Source organism: Leptodactylus fuscus, chromosome 2 (genome assembly GCF_031893055.1).
Source record: "Leptodactylus fuscus isolate aLepFus1 chromosome 2, aLepFus1.hap2, whole genome shotgun sequence".
In the NCBI taxonomy this organism is placed as follows: Eukaryota; Metazoa; Chordata; class Amphibia; order Anura; family Leptodactylidae; genus Leptodactylus; species Leptodactylus fuscus.
In genome coordinates, this window is record NC_134266.1 from 114522094 (window position 1) to 114544072 (window position 21979).

The 21979-nt window shown below is 42.1% G+C and overlaps 1 protein-coding gene and 1 non-coding gene across 6 annotated transcripts; one reads left to right on the forward strand and one right to left on the reverse strand.

Annotated features, from left to right (window-relative positions):
* Nucleotides 1-1279: 1279 nt before the first annotated feature.
* Nucleotides 1280-18112, reverse strand: TAF12 (TATA-box binding protein associated factor 12). Of its 5 annotated transcripts, none has more exons than XM_075262726.1 (7): nucleotides 18066-18091; nucleotides 15874-15955; nucleotides 8695-8955; nucleotides 7168-7245; nucleotides 6968-7082; nucleotides 4749-4837; nucleotides 1280-1559 (listed from the first exon to the last, which is right to left on the reverse strand). In XM_075262726.1, the coding sequence occupies exons 2-7, from the start codon at nucleotides 15940-15942 to the stop codon at nucleotides 1524-1526; spliced, it is 648 nt and encodes a 215-aa protein (XP_075118827.1). In that variant the 5' UTR covers nucleotides 15943-15955; nucleotides 18066-18091; the 3' UTR covers nucleotides 1280-1523. The 5 variants fall into 5 exon arrangements, with proteins under 5 accessions (XP_075118827.1, XP_075118829.1, XP_075118828.1 ...); XM_075262728.1 differs by lacking the exon at nucleotides 18066-18091 and adding an exon at nucleotides 18048-18059; XM_075262727.1 differs by lacking the exon at nucleotides 18066-18091 and adding an exon at nucleotides 17847-18036.
* A 449-nt stretch (nucleotides 18113-18561) lies between these two features.
* LOC142196407 (U11 spliceosomal RNA) lies at nucleotides 18562-18696 on the forward strand. Its single transcript, XR_012715235.1, has one exon. It is a non-coding gene; the product is annotated as a U11 spliceosomal RNA (small nuclear RNA).
* Nucleotides 18697-21979: the final 3283 nt, after the last annotated feature.

Sequence of the window (21979 nt, forward strand, 5' to 3'; positions counted from 1 at the left end):
ATCCAGAACATTTCTTTCCTATTGAGACTATGGAGTCTATCTGGTGTTGAGGAAGGAACCGTATCGATTGGTGTAACTCTGAACCCCGAAAAATCTTTATGATGATATTGTGCAGCATGGCGGGATACGCTGTGTTTCATAAAGCCATTATTTACATTGCACCTATGTTGGCTAATACGCTGTCTGAGAGGTCTGGTTGTACGACCCACGTATTGGAGGCCACACGGGCACTCCAGCATGTAGATGACCCAAGATGATGAGCAATCAAGGTGATGTTGAATTTCGAAGGTGTCTCCCGTGATGAAGCTATGGATATATGTAAGTCCATGTTGAATTGTGAGGCAACATTTACAGCGTGCGCTTTTACATGAAAAACTCCCCATATGAGTATTAGTAGCTATGGTAGTTTTATCATTAGTGGATTTTAAGCGACTGAGAGCTAGTAAGTTTTTTAATGACCTAGCCCTCCTGTAAGTGATTCCCGGTTGTACGGGCAGAATTCCTCCCAGGAAGGGGTCATTCCGTACCACATGCCAATGCTTGTTTAGTATATTTCGGATATTGTTATGCATTGAACTGAAGGTGGTTATGAAATTACAATGATAATTGTTATTTTCCGGTTTTTGTTTAGGGACTAGACAGTCAGATTGGGAGAGAGCCCCTGCCCTCATCTCGGCTGCCTGTATGATTTGAGATGGATATTTCTTTTCTCTAAATCTATTGGTTAGAATAGTACTTTGGATCCTGTAATCGGCATCATTTGAACAGTTTCGTCTGATCCGACGAAACTGTCCAAAAGGGATGTTTTGCTTCCATTTACTATGATGTAGACTATCCTAATGCAATAAACTGTTTTAAAGTAAGTCTTAGTGTATATTTGATTATCCGTATTAATTAATAGAAGATCCAGATATTCTATAGATTTTGCATCGGATTTACCTGACAATTGGATCCCATATTGGTTGTCATTAAGGAAGGTGCAGTAGGAGTCGAAAGACTCCTCTGTTCCCTCCCAAATGAATATGAGATCATCAATATACCTTCGATAGTATTTGATGCAATTTAACCAGGGATGTGGTTATTCTATCTGTAATTTTACGAAATTAACAATAATACTACGCTTAGAGCGCTTGGTGTCTCTCCCTTTTTTTGTCTTTTACTATACGAACAATAACATTTGTCTCTCAATATTAGTCTGAAAATGGACAACCGCTTTAAGATCTTCTTTCATAAAAAAAACAAAACTCCCCAAAAAACACACACACCAGAGAGAAAGACCTGTCAGAATAACATTAATAATCTTTATTCAAACAAGTGTCTTTTATATATACAAAAGGTAATGACAGTAACATATTCCCTGCCAGAGGGTTTTGTAATGCAGGACTAAAAGCCAAGTCCACGTAACTAAATGTGTGGCTTTGTCTCCAAAAGTAGGCTCTTCTCTGAAGAGGTGGTGCCTGCAGCACTATTTCCTGCAGGATGAAGGAGTCAAACTAGGAGTGTGGTTATTGCCGCCAGTTAGTCTACTTCTTCTGAGTTTTCTTTATTAAAGCCATTCTCTGTGGAAACAAGGAAAACAAGGATTACAATTCAAACAAGTCAGATTTCAAAGGGCAAATTCTTAATGGTTAAATGTATATGGCCAGAGTTTCACCCCACAAGTGTTTGCCCTATTTACTGGCCTGAACATCATGCTGGGAGAGGGACAGTTATCTGTGCGGTCAGTAGTCGGACGGTATATTGCTGGGACGCACTAACAGCACACATAACTGTAGTGCTAGGAGTCCTTCTCTCGGAATAATATTGAGGTCAGTAAATATGGCAAACACCCAGTCTGGGCTTAGACTGAGCTAACATCTACGTAATTATATAAAAATAAGGGTGTGACTGGCACCCAGGTGAATCTACAGGATAGGGTCCCAACCCGGACTATACATGAGAGTAAAAAAATCCTAGTAGAGTAGATTTCGGCTCCTCTTCCACTACCGCCACCAACGGCATCCGCCCGGGGCCACGCCAGGGGGGACAACAGCACAGACCTAGAGGCTATCCCAGCAGCTGACCACAACCCCATACCAGCCATCCACACCAGTGGGGACAACAGCACGGCAGACCTCGAGGCCATCCCAGCAGCTGACCACAACCCCACACCAGCCATCCACGGCTGACAGGCTACACCAGTGCAACTTCTAACAAAGGGCCATTCCGATCTATGGAAAGAGTATCCACTTCCTATCATATGCCTGTTACAAGGAACCGCATACAGTGGACTAGACCCAGTTGTACCTCTAAAAAAAAAACCTGACTGGAATACAGAGTACCGTTGACACAACCGCGGTCACAGACCAGGTCTAACATAACAGGACACAGATAGGAAGGGATCTAATACTTACCTGTCTGATATTTGCACTGGACTGCTATCTATGCAACGAGCTTGAGAAAGGCAGATAGTGCCGAAACGTTGCTCATTTGTACTCTGCAAAGCCACGTGTGGCACAGTGCAATTTAAATTATAATAAAAATACTTTTGATACCAAAATCTACTCTACTAGGATTTTTTTTTACTCTCATCTACGTAATTATATTCAGTTTTCTAATCTATCATATGGTGGACACCAATGGCACATAGCGAATCCCGCTTACTTATAAGTGGTCAGTCTGATTCCATAACTTTATTATGAAATACATTGCTATATTCTGTGTTATTTTTCTGGTACATATGATGGAAATGACCACAGATTCTCAGGCGATGATGAAAACTTTGTGTTTTATGACATCGTGACTACTTTGTTTAAAAAAAAATGAATAAAAAAAACTTGACATTATCACTAATCATACGGTTTTCTCTTTCTGCATGGACTTCATGTATTGCAGTACATTAGTAAGGTTTCAGCAATGATACGATTATTAAGAGCCTTTATGGCTGGGTTCACATGGTGTGTTTTTAAATGTAAAATCTCATCATCCTTATTTCTATCATTAGTGTAGTCCCATCTTCTAATATTATTATGTGGCATATGCCCATAGTCTATACTTCAGCAGTTGTGTGCAAAATGAAAAGGAGGAGCACATGGCTACAGTGGTTCATTTATCATATGAAATCTTTCCATACTCCCTAGTTCTATTAAACCCAAACATATCTTGCTATTTTACATCTTTTATCATCTCTTCTGCATATTTTACACTTTGCTGTCCGCTGCTTGTTTTCTCCTTTTTCTGTCCTGTCTTTATCAGCTTGTATGATGTATCTGCACAGATTAAACCTTTGAGGCCCGGTTCACATCTACAGTCAGGGAGTCTGCTTAAGACTACCCCCTTCCCCGAGTGGAAACCTATACACATTAAAAGGTTACCTTAAGGAAACCTGCGGACCCCATAGACTATAATGGGGTCCGTGTGGTTTCTGCACAAAACATGTGGAGAGAAAAGTGCTGCTTGCAGGACTCTGCTCTCCGCACGTTTTGCACGGAAACAGAGCGGAAAACACATGGACCCCATTATAGTCTATGGGGTCCGTGTGGTTTCCTGAAGGTAACAGATTTCCGATGGGGGGGTGGGGGTGCCCCTGGGGGGGTGGGGGTGCCCCAAGCTGACTTTCAGAACGGAAACCTGAACACAGATGTGAATGGAGACTCAAAAATAAACCCCTAAAATAAAATGAGTATGTTATTTATTCTACATAATAAATGTCAGAAACCTTAAAATTCAGATTGCAGAATTGATGTTTTCTGATCATCTCACCTCTCAAACACATAAGTAATAAAAAAATGATCAAAAAGTCTCATGTACCCATTGTAAATCTACACTGAAGTAAAATGTTAAAAAAAAAATAAAATAAATGAATGCGGGAAAGCAGAGGGATAAAATGCTACTGGTTTGAAGTGTTACTCTTATTTTATCTTTTTGTTACTGTATCTGGCAGCACGTTGTGAAAATGTTTAATGTCTAATACACTTTATTAATGTATTATAATATCAAATTGCCTTTTAGTAGAAAACAGGTTGTGAAGTTCCCATTAGCAATGCTCTAACCAAGCATTACCAGGGAGAGACTGTCCGTACATGCATACTCAATGCAGCATGGAGAGCTGAAGCAGTTACCAAAAGAGGATGGTCACTTCAAATAGCTGTATATTTGGTCTTATATCACATAAAAAATGGTTTCTGCTTTCATATGCTGCCAAGATTGAAGTACTAGCTGTAAAAGAATTAGAGATATAACTAGTGAACAACAGTCAGGAATGTGACTTTATATACAGTATAAACAGCTGAATATTAAGTTCAATTGCCTGACTGTTTTTAGCTAGAACTTTAATCCTGGCATCATATAAGCTTTCTCATGACACCAGAACCATTTTTCTAGGTGGTATAAAACCAGATATACAGCCATTTAAAGTGGCCATACCCCCCCCACCTCTGATAAATGCTCCAGCTCTGCATATTCATGATACAACTATAAACTGTATACTGTTGTGTGCGGACCTTCCTTAGTAACAACTCACAGGGTTTTTGAGATGAATGTTTCAGCCTATTTAATAGTAAAAAGGAAGTTAGATAGCTTAATAAAGTATATTACAAAAAAGGTCACAAAACACCCCCCAACACAATACAAAAAAAAAAAAAAAAAAGGGGGTGGGTGGGGTGGAGTTACACTTTAAGAACAGAAAAAAAACAACCAAAACAAGTATAAAAGATTGCCATAGGGAATGATTCAGATTTTTGGTCATATTGATAATAGTTCCCAGTTACCTGTTTGTGAGCCTCAGTTGTACACGCTTTCTTATAGGGTCTGATCTCTTCTGATCCAAATCCAGGAATCCACATATTCCATTGTCTCTCTGGGATGAAAGTGTCATAATTAGTGTCATGTTTTAGATTGTAAGCTCTTGTGAGCAGGGCCCTCAGTCCCATTGTAATGTATATTTGTCTGTACTTGAACCCTACAAATTGTGCAGTGCTGCGGAATATGTTGGCGCTATATAAATAAAATGTATTAGGTTTTACACATTCTTCTATTAGTAACAATGTACAGTATTACAGAACAGTTTAGTGTGTGTGTCTACATTTTGGGCATTCTTTGCTGATAATTTATTGTAACAAGACTTATGCTGATGTTACTACAGGTGAAATTATGCATACAAAGCCAACTAAAGTAGTAAAGCCCATCACACACATAAGCTACCTCTTGGCAGAAAGCAACTACAGAGAGAAGACCTTTATTTCATACGTCACTAAAGCTGCATCAGATTTCGTAAGAGGAGGTTCTGTCTGTACACCAGTACAGCTAATCTTTGTCAGCTATGAGCAGATGTAAATTTGTGTCAAATTTTCCCAAGTCAGAAAAATGGGCTCCTCTTACATGCCTGGTTCCCCCATACACATACATCATTGGATCAAATACATGTGATAACCAACTGCCAAATATATGTGATAACCAACTGCCAGAATTGTGTCTGCATCTTGGCATTTACCTGAGACAGTGAAAATATAATTTTAGGCAGTCAATGGAAAATATATTAGTTAAAAATCTTCTTTCCTCTGGGTAATGTGTAAAGCAGTGATTCCCAAACAGGGTGTTGTGACAATCCGGTGGGGAAATAGCTGCATGCCTCTTTTTAACTACATTGGCATCCTCAGGATGCTGAGGTAGTTGACTATTATGATGAAGCAGGAAGGCTTTAGCTGCCTGCTACATTACTCAGGAACCAGCTAGTGCTGCCTGCTGAAGACCAGCTGCATTGATTATTACTTGAACGGGGGGCACTAGGGAGTATTACTACTTGCTTGGGGGCCACTAGGTAGTATTACTACTTGCCGGGGGGCCACTGGGGATCATTGCTAGGTTCTAAGGGCCACTGAGGGTGACTGGGAGAACATTATTACTTGCCTAGGGGGCACTGTGGACATTATTACTTGTCTGGGAGTCAGTGGGGAGCATTATTTAGTGTCAGAGTCACAGGGAAGCATTAATATGTGTAGGAAGGCCACTAGGGAGCATGTAGTGCCACTGGACTACATTATACTATGTGGGGCTACTAAGGTAATAGGTGAAATTTTGTTTGTGCTGGGTGGAAATTATAGGATGGTGTAGATTTGAGGATGCATTCGCACGATGCAGTTGTGATATAGTTACAATAAAAACCGCATGCAGTTTTGATATGATTCCAGCAGTAATTTCAAAAACTTTCCAAAAAAAACAAACAACAAAATTGTAGTTTTTTTGTCTTTTTGTAAAAATAATTTGGTACGGGTACCCCTAAGGAAACTGCACAGCGTCTGAAAAGGTTGGGAAACAATGGTGTAAAGCATAAAACACATATAAGGGCTATAACATAATCTATGACAATAGCTTTACGGCTCCCCAGCCCATCACTCTAGGAGCATCTTCTAAGGTAGGCTATATATAAATAAGTTTAGCATTATTACCAGGAATAGTATAAAGATGTCTATGTTTAAATCTGTGAACAGGAACTTCAAATATTAAACTAGTCAGTGCCTTGTAGAGAACATTATGTTGAGGATTAGACTTCTAAAGAGTCAAATAGAGGCACAATTTCTTTGCAAAAATAGTTTAGAAATATGCAAATGATGCTCAAATGCAAAGGGGGTATAATAATAAATTTTATTTATATAGCGCCAACATATTCCGCAGCGCTGTACATGTATATACCATAGCCTAAAGCCATGATGCTGCTTGTTAAATTCATGCACATAGGGCTGGCATTTCCCAGCTCTTGGAGATTCGGGCTCATCCTACTGCACTCAAGTCGCATTTGAATATTAAATAATGGCTTTTTAAGGACTGATACCCGTACTATGTACTGTAAATTGTACAATATCAATTTCCTGGATACAGAATCCCTTTAAATGCCTTCAGTCTAATACAAGATCTCTACGAGTATGCGCACAGAAATCCTTACTAGCGCCAAACTTTTTTCAAGCTGGAACATTACAATAAGTGGCTGTACCTAGATGCAGCTGAACGTCTTTCACTTCAAGCGTGTTGGATTTACGGTGTCGAGCCAGCTGGCAGGCTGCAGAGACCACACTCTCAATGAAGTCATCTGCAATCTGAAGGAGCATCTGTACAAACAGAAAGTCTTCCATAAATCTGTGTGTGTTTTATACCATAACCACCACATTATCAGTATAACGTTTATTCCATCACCTCTTCAACGTCCTCATCTAGCTGTTCATTTGGATCTACTTCTCTAACCAAATCATGAAGCTTCTTTTTGGTTAGAACCTAACAGGAAACAAAAGTGAGAATAAGAAATGTAAGAAAATCTACATATTACTTTACAGCATGAGTGAGCTGGTCCCTTTCTCATGTAAAGGGTTAGCCCTTTATTTACAAGCCCACATCCTCATGATTATGTAGATTACATCATCTTACATTGAGATAAAGCAGAAATACAGTACGTGGTAAGAAGTCACCTCCAGAGCTTACAATGGATGGATCTGTAGTTTATTATTCTATGCTGTTGACATTTGGCCTTTTCTATATAAAACACAGACACTTACTATACCAGAAAAATGGGTTTAAAAAGTTGCATGTATTTGTGCAGGTCCGTTTTGAGCAAAACACTGTGACTTTCGCTGTTTTACCCGCATGCTACTTTTTAAAACATTAAGTGTGGGAAGAAAAAAGGCTTCAAATGATCTAGAAAATATACTATAATGGATGCCAGAAACTGCCACAGATTCTAGAGCAAATCTGTGCCTACTCCTTGCTGAAGTACAATTGAGTTTCTAGTACACAGAGAGCAGGAGATACTTCTAATTTATTAAGAGGCATGTGTGTCTTAAACTTGGTGCATCTCAAGAAATGCATTTCCAAACCAACAAAAACACATCTAAAACTGGCAAATATACAAGTACAACACCAAGAGAGTACAAAAACGTGCACGGTCAACAGAACCCAGAATCTCAAAATATAGCATATATAAGCCAAGAATACCCAATATCAATCAAATCTGGGTCTTCCCATACAGATGCACACCAGCCGCTTCTCATGCTGAAGTCGTAGGGACCAAAGCTCCTTTTACTGAGGCTAAAAGCTGGTGGCAAAGATAAGCAAATAGTCACAAGAAACAGCCACCAGATGTGGCCCTGGGTCCTTTATGGACACCTAAGCCCTGTCTAACTGAGCAGCTACTTACTGGTTCTGTATATTAGGTTCCTCTGAAGAGTCCTCCTAATTGAGGCGAAACATGCCATGTAGGGAAGATTTATCAGCAAGGGACCATTGATAGGGATAGCAGATCTAGAGCTAGGGTCTGGTCAGTATGACAGCCGAGTTAGAAATCTAGGTTTACCCTGTCAGAAAGTTATTCATGTAGCCAATTCATTATACAGGTCAGCCACACTTCCAATCTAGCTGTATATCTCATAGCTACATACGATTTCAACATGAGTAATGGCTGCTGTGCCTATGTAGGGCAAGATCCAGATTTGGGTGATGGGTTATATTTGTATGTACTCTTGGCTTATCTATGCTACATTTGAGGGTTCTGCATCCTGTTGATCTTGCACGTTTTTTTGTATTCTGTTGGAGTTGTGCTCTAGGTTCGCACTTTTTGGAGAGCACAATCTTTTTATATCACATTAAACTGGCGCTCAAAAAACTCCAGCATCACAGAACATATGTAAAGGAAAGGAAGGCTGCTTTTTAAGGATACACTTTGAGGCCTACCTGGTTAGCATCTGGACTTGCACGTCCTCCTCCTGCTGTGACTGTTCCAGATACTTTGTTACCTGGAGTACTGTTGGCCATGGATGACTCCTGCTTCACAGTTGCGGAGGCAGACATGGTGGTGGGAGAGGAAAAGCTGGACAGGTTGATGAGCGTGGACGCTCCGAATTGGTTCATAATCTGGAGCGCCTTCCCTCTTAGCTCACCCAGCCGGGATACGTCTGCACGTTGCTTTGGAGTATGGGGCCCAGGCCCAAGAAGCTATGATGTGAATAAAGGGAGTTAGAACTGTTATAGGAACAACTCATCGTATGGCACTGCAAATAATCACAGACCTGGCAAGTGTGCACTGAGCCAAGCGATAGTGATTTAGGTTTGTATGCCCTTCCACCCTCTCAGAATGAGGTCCCAACATGAGCTATTAAATTTACCCAAAGTGATAGTCAATGGCCCTCAAAATTTCTAAATATGGTCAGTCCTAAATCCTCTGGTTGGGATCCATTCCTGCAGCATTCTGGCAGCTCCACACTCCTAAGATTCATCTGAAAATGAACACTAACACTTTCTTTGTTCAAACTGTGTCATCTTTAGTCTCTAATTGCCTCAAGTGGGCAAAAAAGCCCAAAGTCATCTGCTATGCTAATCTGCCTGGAAGAAAATGAAAACTGGACAGAACCTTTAAAAGTCAATGAAATCTCTGAAAACCCTCATGAGTCCTTTAAATCTGAACTAAGACTTAGTGACGTTTCAGGATTAACATCAATTTGCCGTAAACCAAACACTCATTTGCTATTGTCTCTTAGGAATATGTCATGGGTTGTTGTTCTTTCTCCATTCATCACACTGATACTTCTTCAATGTGAATGGGGGAATGGGAACCTCTATTCTATTTTAGAAAAAAAAAAACACCTTTAAAACCCATCATTTTGATTTTTTATGTGTGGGTGTGTTTAACCATTTTTTAATAATATAATGAATTTAGGTAAATTTTGTAATTATTTTATAAAAAATCTGGCTGTAAAGTTTTCCCTTAGGGGGCGTTCACACTACCGTCGGTGTCCGACATGTAGTGTCCGCTCAAAATCTGTCACGGACACTAGGAGCGGATACTAGCTGTGTCCGTGACACCTGTCATTCACTTTAATGGGCATCGGGTGCGTTCTTTTGCACTCCGTGCCCGTCCTTTCCTGTCCGCAAGAGAAGATGTCCGACTTCTCAAGCGGACAGAGGAACCCTGCATGCAGGGTTTTTCTGTCCGCTTGAGAAGTTGGACATCTTCACTTGCAGACAGGGAAGGACGGGCACGGAGTGCAAAAGAACACACCCGATGCCCATTGAAATAAATGACAGGTGTCACGGACACAGCTAGTGTCCGCTCCTAATGTCCGTGACAGATTTTGAGCGGACACTACCTGTCGGACACCGACGGTAGTATGACCGCTCCCTTATAAACCTAACATCTCCATTTCAGATTACAGTCTTACTATAACTCCTAGGCAGCATGCACGCTGCCTTGGGGTTGTGTTTGACTCAGACCTTTCCATCACCCCCCATATCTAATCACTTGCATGCCCAAGTCATCTCCACCACATAAATGTCTCCAGAATGCGACCTTTCCTTAGCACAAAAAACATTAATGCCCCTTATTGTTGACCTGACTCACTCTTGACTTCTGCAACTTCCTTCTAATCGGTCTTCCCCTCACTAAACTGTCCCCTCTACAATCTATTCTGAATGCAGCGGCCAGGCTCATCTATCAGTATAGACACTACAGCGATGCCTCTGGTCTGTGCCAGTCGCTACATTGGCTGCCTATTCATTATGGAATACAACATAGTTATCACCCTCATCCACAAGGCTCTCCATAATGCCGCACCTCCATACATTTCCTCCCTCATCTCTGTCTACCGCCCATCCTCTGCTCTCTCAATCAATGACCTAACACTAACATCATCTATTAGAACTTCCTACTCCCATATACAAGACTTCTCCCAAGTTGCACCACTTCTCTAGAATGCTCTACCCCGGACAATCTGAATAACTCAATTTCTACAGCTTCAAGCACAAACTAAAGATAGATCTTTACAGACTGGCATATTACAATTCCTAATGTAATTCCTTAAACCCTCCTCTTTTCACGCTCCCGCATTACCCTACAGGATATGATGCTGTATCAGACTATAACTTTATATGTTCAGGCACCATCTGCACATTAAAGGACACTGATTAGTAATGGCTCATACAAATTTATTTTTACACATAACTAACCACATCTGTCCTTATATACTGTAAAACTGTTTCTCCCTGCCTTTTATGCAGAATGTCAGCTATGGCAGCAGACAGCCCTACTCTCTGGTCTACAAGCGTGTTCACGTTCACAAACTAATGCTAGGTTCACACCTATGTTTCGGCCTCCGTTCAGGGGGTCTGCTTGGGGACCCCCCAAACCGAACCCTAATAAGCCTAAAAAAGCAGTTATCTTCGGAAAGAGCTGAACTGTTAAAGCGCAACTTTCAGACAACTTTTGATTTTCTGGCAGTATTTGAGACATTAATAACATTTGTAACTATTTTATCAAAATCTAGCTGTAAAGTTTTCCTTTATCAAGGCTCTTTCATATGAAACAAAAAAGCAAGTTTGTAGGTTTTCTAATGTCTGAGATATAACTGTTTGAGGTTATATTCTCTACATGTTATACTGCCTGTACTGCATACACAGTAACATTCAGTGAGAGGCAGGAACAGCTCTCAATACAGAAGCCAGGGGAAGAATGAAAAAATACAGGATTTCACAAAAATGATCCAAAATATATTAATTATGGAAACATTTGTTATTTATTAATGACTGAAATACTACCAGAAAATTAAAAAAAAAAAAAAAAAAAAGATATCTGAAAGTTTAGTTACGCTTTAGGCTGGGTTCTGTGTGTGTCCTTAAGTTTCCGTTTACAACCATGTCCGATTCTAAAATCTTGCGCGGACATTAGCTACGGATACTAGCTGTCAGATACCTACGCTAGTGTGAAACCAGCCTTAAGGATGAGGGCAGAAAATCAGTGTACAATTCAGGATGTCATTGAGGAACTTTACATTTACAAAAGAAGAGTCTTTTAAACAGACTCATAGATTTAATCCCTGACAGATCAGCTCACTTCTTATCTGGCAGAGTGTTAGTTTGAAAGAATGCCTGAAGACAGGAAAGAGTGTTGGTGTGTCTGCTATCAGTCTATGTAAAAGTCAGGGAGAAACAGTATATAGGACCAATACAAATGTAGCATCCTACTAAGTTTGTGTGTTTGTATGTTTGTTCCTCAATCACGCAAAAATGCCTGCAGGGATTCGGCTCAAATTTGGAACATGCAAACCTTGGCACCTGGAAAGATACATAGGCTACATATTAAGCCGCTAAATGCCCACACAACACCACCGCAACCCCCCGAATTCACCGTTCCGCAAGGCTATGACATCATCTGCTCTGCTTCAGCCGCTTTCCGATAGGCCCGCATCATTGTGTGGGCAGCGCTGAGGACGCTGTATACGCTGTAGCACATTGTGTGGCGGCCGTGCTGTAGGTGCGCGAGAAGTCCCTCTGCTGTGCCGACAGTGCGCGCTCGCCGGGGGACTCAATGGTTCAATCACTGCTGTGGAGGGTTGCTTGCCTCGCTGTCGCCAACGACAAGTCTGCCTGCGGTGCTGCAGCGGCTGCTGTCAGATGCAGCGTGCACACAGCAGGGCAGTTTGGGGAGGAGGGGGATGTGTGGCATGAGTGGGGGGCAGCGGGAGGGGGCAAAGGGTGAGGACGGGATCCAGGGACCCACGGTACTACGAGGGCCCCCAGGATAGTAGTCACACGCAGGCGCAAGGGGGGTTGCTGGACTACACCTGCATATACTGCACAGCACAGTGGTGGTGGTGGGGTGGGAGCTGTTGACGGGAGGGAGCGCACCACGGACGAAGTCGCGGGAAATGCTAATATATATATATATATATATATATATATATATATATATATATATACACACATACATACATACATATATATATTATATGTTATGTTATGCACGCAGGCAGTGGCAGAGAGAGATGAGGCTGAGATATAAGTAATCTATATTGTGCCTGTAAAGTACAGGCTGAGAACAAATTTTTCCTTAACAACGCTCATTTAGAGCATTGCTAAGTCCCCAAACAATCTATACTACAAAAATGTTTAAAACCGGTTAGCACACACACACACACATAGAAAAAAAGCTAAGTCACAGTTATACTTTTAGTATAAAGTAAATTTACAGGCAGAAATGGGCGCTATGGAAGGTGTAGCCCCACCATAATGATTAGGTGCTGATTTTCAGCAAGATTACACCATGATAGAAAAAAATGTTCACTAAGACATTAACTGCTGATACTACAGGATATGAGTGGTTTAGAGGTGATATTGGTGGTAGTAGGAATTCCTCACTATACTATAGCCCAGCAAAATATCTTAAAGGGGTTCTTAAGGCATTTTTAACTAATGATCTAACCTTATGATAGGCATAAATATCTGATTGGGAGGGTGCTGACAGGTGGACCTCACACGGATCAGCTGTATGAGGCTGCATTGTACACCCGTGCGCTACACACCAGGGAGTCAGAAGCAGAAGGCTCTGTGTAATGTATAGCAGCATATATTTATGTCCTATCCTCATGAAATGCCATAAATAAAAAATTCCTGGACAATCCCTTTCAAATGATTTGTTAAACAGGACCTTTCCCCACATCTAAGTCAAGTCAAGCACTGAACATTTGTTAATAGGCGCCGCTCCAACTGATTCCATTGCGGTTAGAATTTTCCCTCTAACCTCCACCATTCCTGAGCAATAATCACAGTTAGTTTTGGTGTCAGATGTGTTATGTAACCTCGGTATTGTCATGTGAGCAATGTCAGGCAGGGGGCGTGATTCAGATCTGCAATCAGAAAGTAGCCAGTGATTGGACTCAGAATCACATCTCTTACCTGTTCCTACCTGACACCGCCCTCCTGACAGTACAGAACCTAAATAGCACATCAGGCACCAAAACTAACAGCACTGATTGCTCAGGAATGGTGAGGGAAAGAGAAAAAATTACAACTGTGACAGAATCACTGGAGCAGCAGCTCTTAAAATAAGTAAATAGCTGGACTTGTTGGAGGTGGTGGACTTTAAAGGCATCTAAACAGACTTTGCAATTAATGACTCAAATGTGAACTTTTATTTTCCCTAATATAAATACTTAAAACAAGTGTGTCGGTGTCCAGGCAGATCTCCAGGCTGAACATTTTCTGTAGTCACTCACAATAAGGGCCAGTGGTGCATATTTAATGCTATCAGTAATTCTCATTCCACATCATAACTAAATATTATGTTTCCTCTCTGTTATATTTACAGATTTTATGGATCGTCATTAGTTTGTATACTAACAGATTTGTACCGCTACAAGGCCTTACCGATGTCTGTTTATATTCCTTCAGTTAATGAACATTCACTACGTAATTGCTCTGATGTCTAATGGAACCCATAAGGTCATTGTAGTTACTCTTCCCAGCAAAGGGAAAAAAAATAAAATTCAAACCAAGTTATTCCGACTGTCAAGGGAAACCTGATGGAACCTAAATTTCAGTATGAACAAAGCCTCATCCTTTCCAAGATGATGGACGGTTTCCTTTTCTGTGAGATGTCATGTATGCATTATATGAGCGGATACTCCTCCAATTATAGATTAAAGGGGCTCCATCATTAGATTTTCGGCATTTGAGAATGCCGGGTTGTGCTCGCCCTCATTCTGTGCCTACATTGGCATCTCAAGGACTATTAAAGGGGCTCTATCATTAGATTTTCAGCATTTGAGATAAACATATGCCTGAATAGCCTTTAAAAGCCATGGCCAAGGCTATTCAGGTGCTGCTAATCCTTTCAGAACACCCCCTCCATTTTTATGATTTACCGGTAAAACGGATATGCTAATGAGTCCCTCCGTGCACCTTGGGCGTTCCGTGCACACCCTAGCGTCATACCTTCCTCATGCCCACCTCTGTTGCTTGTGCTCTAACTCCTCCTCCCTGCGAGCAACCGCCTCCAGCGTCTGTTCTCAGCCATAGCGAATAGAAATCTCAGGCATGCGCAGTAAGATTTCAATTCGCTACCACCGAGAATACAGACGCTGGAGGCGGTTACTCGAAGGGAGGAGGAGGAAAGACTTAGAACACAAGCAACAGAGGTGGGAATGAGGCAGGTATGACACTGGGGGTGTGCATGGAATGCCCAGGGAGCACGGAGGGACTCATTAGCATAACAATTTTACCCGTAAATCATAAAAATGAATAAAAATAAAACGATTAGCAGCACCTGAACTGGTTTTTAAAGAGGACCTTTCACCATATCCAGGCACAGGCAGTTCTATATACTGCCAGAAAGCTGACAGTGCGCTGAATTCAGCGCACTGTCGGCTTTCCCGATCTGTGCCCGGTGTGAAGAGCTTACGGTGCCGGTACCGTAGCTCTTCTATGGTCAGAAGGGCGTTTCTGACCATTAGCCAGAGACGTTCTTCTGCCTCGCGGCGCCAATCGCGCTGTACTGTGGAGCCGGGAGGAACGTCCCCTCCCTCTGCTCACACAGCTTGTCCGTAGACTAGCGTTATCAGGAGAGGGAGGGGGCGTTCCTCTTCGCTCCACAGTACAGCACGATTGGCGCCGCAGGGCAGAAGGACCTCTCTGGCTAATGGTCAGAAATGCCCTTCTGACTGTAAAGCGCTACGGTACCGGGACCGATAGCGCTTTACACCGGGCACGGATCGGGAAAGCCGACAGTGCGCTGAATTCAGCGCACTGTCAGCTTTCTGGCAGTATATAACACTGCATGTGCCCAGATATGGTGAAAGGTCCTCTTTAAAGGCTTCAGGCATATGTTTATCTCAAATGCCGAAAATCTAATGATAGAGCCCCTTTAATAGTCTGTGATTTTAACTTGAGTGCACAGTATCTAGAGTCTTGTATCAGAAAGGTGCAGCACATGAGAGGACAGGCTATGACAGTAAATGCTCAGTGACGGCTGTTCATTTTTAGTAAACACACATGGCAGCACGGCAGTAGTTAATATGGCTGTACAGCATAGAGATACTAGGTATCACTATACAGTGGGCTCATGCTCACACGCTTTTTACTTACAGCCAGCTGAGCATCTAGCTCTGTAATGACATCGCACACGGCGGTGGGACCGCTGAGCACACACGTCATGGTGACCGGCTTTCTGTGGATAACAACAATATAAGTTGTGTGTGCATGTGAGCAAGAGATAAACAGAGTAAACTAGAAAACGGCTATATGTGCCCTAATGCTGCAAATACTATGCTATAAAGAGAAACGCTGGCTATGCATTAAATGGGAGCTATGAAAGCACTTTCTCCAAGTGGGAGAGAGAAAGATAATATGCCTCTGGGGTAATAAATGGGTGCCTTTAAATGTACAGATATCTGACCAATGTCTGTCCAATCAGAGCAACATCCACAACGCCGTTATAGGGAACAGAAAGGTTTCACTTCAGGATGATAACAGATAAGGAAGATGAGAATTGGTTCTATTCTATAATATATATGTGGGTGTAAGCAGCCAATTGCATCAGCTGTAAAGTTGGCCATGCACTTCTGGTAACTCAACAGGCTCATAGTTATTCCTCTCAACTCTGCGATACATACTCGCCCAAGTGTGCATGTGCTCTCAATACAGAGAGGAGAAAGCTGCAGCCATACACGTCTGACGGAAGCTAATCTCCCTGCACAACAAAGGATTTTGTTTCAGCAGAAAATTGAGATATAAACTACAGTAGTTTGCAGGGCTGTCAGCATAGTTTACAATTATGTATTTCTTATTCAGGACTGCTGCCCCATTCAAGCAAAATCGTCCTTTTATCCCAATGCAAATGAGCAGAAAGGGGATTTATGGGCATAGTTTTCCATCAATGAATTTCACTACCTGCTGCTTCTTATCTCCACCTTGTGATGATGACACACTGCACCAGGAAGTGAAGGAAGGTGGGCTTCAGATGGGGGCAGTGTGTCCACATCAGACATGCAAAGTATTGTTAGTGGGCGGAGCAGAGGAGCAGCAGATAGTGAAGCCCATTGATGGAAAGTAATGCCCCCTAAATCCCTTATCTGCTCATTTGTATGGGAATAAAGCAATGATGTTTTACCAGACTGGAGCTGAATAAGAAATACATCATTGGAAACATGACAGACTACCTTCAATACTCTTGGTCCCAACATCTGCATTCAGGGTAGGGTTACAGTTGGCTAGCATTCATCTAAATTTATGGTCATCTAAGATTGGTCAGAAATTGGTTTTGTTTTTTTGTATAAAAAAAGAAAAGAAAAAGCTTAAAAGGGGATTTGTAAGCAGTAAATATTTTTGATGCCGATGACCTGTCCAGGTCGGTGGGTTCTGATACCTGGACACTACGCAGATCAGCTGTTCCAGACACCATCCACTGCATAATGGCAGTATCAGAGTATGGTCTCTGCCCCCACTAATGTGAATCAGAGCAGTATACAGTACTCCTTCTGCTTCTAACCCTTTATAGGTCCCAGTTCTTAAGGCTGCCTAGAACAGCAGATCTGTATGGGATACGGGTATCGGACTCTGAATGATCTCATATTGTTGTCCAATGCTGAGAATATGTCATCAGTGTCTGGAAACCACCTGTGATCTTCCGGCAGTCTCACAAGGCACTGAGATGTGCAGAGGAGGGGTTTGGTTTTCTGTAACTTGTGAGTAAGTTCTATTCCAACAGCTTCCATTTTGCTATTCTAATTCTGTCCTATGGTGGGGACAGACCAAACCACACATATAAAATCCTAGCTGCATGGATTACTACTGCCTAGAAGGTTACTGCAGCCATAGTCCCATTGGTCAGCACTGCAGTACAGACCCGTCACACTATTATGGCTACTAGCCACTTTTTCCTTGTTCCATGCCATAAACAGATGTATAACACTAACAATAGAAGCGCCCATGTAATGCTGAGAGTGCCCATGGCTCTACGGCTGGATGAATGGGAAGCAGACATTGCTAGTTCTCTCAGTCTGCCTGTGGACAGTGGTGGGGGTCGCCACATACTCCTCTACCGCACATGCAACTCTTACTTGTCCTCTACGACCCCACTGCAGGAACGCAAGCCTTATTGTCTTCGATAAAAGCAACTTTATTCCTTTCACAAACGCCGCTGACACGACTACAGCATCCAACAAGTACTTTACTATCGCACACTACAGGAGCAGACAGGCCAAAAAGAAGCGTGTGAACAGCCACCTAGTGCGACCAAGAGCCGAGACAGCAATAAATACCGCACGACGCGTTCTCACCTACTCAGCTTTCTCACCGAACGGAAGTACGTCACTTGCTTTTGCTCTCTGCACATGCGCGGTGATTGCCTAATCAACCGTTTTTGTTTCTTTGAATAACTTTATTCACACTTTTATTGTTCGCGTTAGCGGACAGGTCTGGCAAGCGTAATATATATAATTATTTGCATTGTATTAGTATCGTCCAATCACAAACTCCAATTGACACTACGCTAATCCTTTATAACTGAGAAACAATGTAACCGCGCTGTGGGGCTAGGCAGGCAGTTTCCCATGATGCTCTGTAATTTGCATATATTTAAATAGCGGAAATGTTCAGAAATAAGACGTTTGAAATGAAATAGTTATAATAAGTAAATAGCGCGCGTAAGGGAAACGGCTGATTCCTAATCTCCGTCACTGATGTGAGGGAGAAAGAAAAACTGTCATTATTCCTCGCCCTAATGTAGATAGTAAAGCCGATGCTCCTGGCCTCTAGGCGGCGGAGTAGAGCGTTAAAAAGGGCTTGTGCCGTGCATGGCACATCGCTGTTTCCTCACAGGGGATGGCGGTGCGGAATCGACATCAAGAGATTTCGAAAGCATAATTTTTGTAAACTGGACTGCTTGTGATCGTTACTCCGGGCGTCCACATCACTGGTCAAAGATAGAATGAGATCGGAGGAAGGGAAACTGAAGCTGCTCCTATGTCTGCCATATCGGTGTAACTATAATAGGTTGCAAGGCAACCACATACAGCTTCAAGAAAAAAACGGACAGAAGTAATGGCTGTCCATTAGCCATAGACAGTAATAGTAATAACAGACTGTCATAAGGCCGATATTTTAAAGAGCCAAAACTCCTGCACCCCATGTTATGTGCCAAAGTAATGGACGCTAGCACAGCATAGAACAAATCCTAATGAAATCAATCGCACTTGTAACAGAATTTTGACTTGTGTTCAATGTTAACATTTTCTAACCGATATTACCAAGGGTATTGAGAACGCCCATGTACTGTGTACTCAGAGACGGTGATTTATCACACAAAAGGTCATTTATCCCCTAGGTCATAGAATGCTATTACCTCCACTGATCACTAGATTGGGGTACAAGCACCCAGCACCCCCATAAATCAGCAGTTTGAAGCATCAGCTTCCTGCATTGGGGAGATTTATTATTCCCATATGCCAGTTTTCTGATGTAAAAAAACGTCAGATTGTGGCTTTGTGGCCTTTTTAAACCTCCCTTGAGACAAAAATTGTCACAACTGTTATTTTTAGGCTGAGACTTAAAAAATAAATAAATAAAGCTGGCATTGATTTTAGACCAGGCGCACGGTCATCGGCATGATGAGCCTCATTTATAACCCGGTGTGCAACATGTCATGAGTCATGTGACCCCGCTGTCAGTACAGGGACTATCAAGAATGCTGCACAAAACACATTTCTATTTATATCCTCCGAACGTTGTAGTGGGAGATTAGCAAAGTGTACACCACATTTCAAATTATTATGCAAATTATATTTTTCCGATTTTCATAAATGGTCGATACAAATGACAGTCAGCATGATGTTCAAATCTTCAGTGGTTAGATTATATTAGGTTCACACCTGTGCTTGCGTTTCCGTTCTTTAGTCTACTTGGGGACCCAAAAAACAAAAACTCAATCCACTTAAAAATGTTGATGGTAGTCCCACAGACCCATATACTATAATTGTGTCTGACGGGGTCACAGATAGAGAGACGCTTGCAGGACTTTTCTCTCCACGCTTTTGAAGCAGAAATCTCCCATCAGAGACCAAGCGTTGGTGTCAATCCCGTGTTATAAATCAAATTTTATTGGACAAACCTCCCAATGATAAAAGTGAGCTGCTGTTTCCATGTGAACTGGCCCACCCTCATAGACCTTTTGCTTGAGGATACTTCAAAGGTTCTCAATAGGGTTGAGGTCAGAGGAGGATGGTGGCCACACCACAAGTCTCTCCTTTCTACATGAGATGGTGCATTGTCACCCATGAAGATGATTTTGCTTTGGCAGGCATGGTTCTTCTTTTTGTACCAAGGAAGAAGTGGTCAGAAACTCTGTATATTTTGTAGAGTTCATTTCATACCTTAATGGGGCCTAGCAGCTCTCTCCCCATTATTCCAGCCAAAAACCATAACTCCACCACCACCTTGCTGACGTAGCAGCCTTGTTGAGACATGGTGTCCATCAACTACTCCATCCATCTGGGCCATCCAGGGTTGCATGGCACTCATCAGTAAACAAGACTACACAAAAAAACAGATAGAAGACCGTGGCACGTACAGACAAATAAAATCTAACTTTTAATCCATAACTATTTTAAAATTCCAAAAAGGAACGTAAAGAAGTGAAAAAAATAGGAAAAAACATCACAAAAAAATAGTGCATTAAAAACCCGCTGACGCGTTTCAGGACTACATGTCCCTTAATCATAGCAGTTACAAAGTGCCTATTCAGTAAACAAGACTGTTTCAAAAGTAGTATTTATGTATGTCTGCATAAACTGCAACCATTTCTTCTTCTAAGCACTGTTTATTTTACTTTTTTTATTTACCTTTTTATTTATGTTTTAATTCATAATATAATCACAATTGACCTTTTAGGGTTAGTTCACACGTAAATAACGTGTAGCTTATTTTGGAACCAGAAAAAAAGCTTCCTAATTAGGAAGCTTTTTTTGGACCTTACCAAGGTTTTTTTAGAGCTTTTTTTTAAACCCATCCAGTGTGTCAGCACTGCCTGGAGCAGATCAGATAATATGGAAATGCATGTACACAATGGACTGAGGGTTAGCTGTGTGTTTACACAGAGAGATAACAGACCTGTCTTTATCAGAACCGGAGATAAGCTGCTGCAAGAGCAGTTTAATATAGTATGTGAACATAAATTCATAACCATCGTGAAGCCATGTCATTTACTGGGATAAAAAGTAGCCTATGTGTTAATCGAGGTTACAAACTATGTGCCAAATTTCTTTCAAATCTGTTCAGCAGTTTTTGCATGATTGACTAACAAACATCCAAATGTACTGCCATGTGGGCCCCCAACTTAGACATGTTCGTATACCAATACTATCAGTATACAGTGAGAGTATAGTGGTATATCGGCTCTACACAGGGCTGTGAAGATTTAGTTGCTTACAATGCAGTAACATTTAGTGACTTACAGGTGATGTCTCTGACTAATCGTTCGCATTCCCCATCTCTTTCATCTGAACTGCATGACCACGTCTTCCAGTCTCTGTAAAGTTTGCAGCACAGACATCTTTGCTTCTGACAACAAAAAGGGGTGGAGACAGTTCCCTGGGGTGCCATTGGAATCTAATTATGCGGGCATGCGTCCTTGATGTGCTTCGGGGTGGCAGGGGTCCTTGGGGTGCTACTGCCATCTAAAGGGGGAGCAAGGGTTCCTGGGGTGCTCCTGCATGCATCTGTGTGGAATCCCAGAGATATTGAATTTCTGTGTTGGGTTCCTGCGGTACTACTTGTGTGTGAGAGGGAGTTCTGGAGGTGGTCCCAGGTCGCTGCCACCTGTGTACTTGTTTGGGTGTTCCTAGAATGCTATCTGTGTGTGTGAGGGGGTGCTTGCACCTGTGGGCAAGTGGCAGAAGGTCCAAGGGGCGCAGCCATGTAGTGTGTTGGTCCCTTGGGTACTGCCTTCATGTAAGTGGGGAGTGGGGTTCCTGCGGTGCTACCTAAGTGTGGGTGAGCGTTGTTGGTGGGCCCTGAGGTGCTGTCACCTGTGTGCATGTGGGGGTGCTGCCTGTGTGTTAGAATGGTCCAGCACCTGGGGTGTTGCCACCTATGTGTTGGGGTGCTGCCCGGTGCATGCTGAGGAAAATGGGGGGGCTCCAGTTCTCCTCCAGCTATAGTAACTACAGAATAGACTGAGACCATGAACTCACTGTCA

Bases quoted from the DNA above. Each gene is read 5' to 3' on its own strand.
- TAF12 (XM_075262726.1), bottom strand. From the start codon at position 15,942: ATGACGTGTGTGCTCAGCGGTCCCACCGCCGTGTGCGATGTCATTACA. The intron at 7,246-8,694 runs GTAGGCCTCAAA...GTTTCCTGTTAG, and splicing joins CAAGTCCAGATGCTAACCAG to GTTCTAACCAAAAAGAAGCT. The intron at 4,838-6,967 runs GTACAGCCACTT...CTTTCATCCCAG, and splicing joins AGACGTTCAGCTGCATCTAG to AGAGACAATGGAATATGTGG.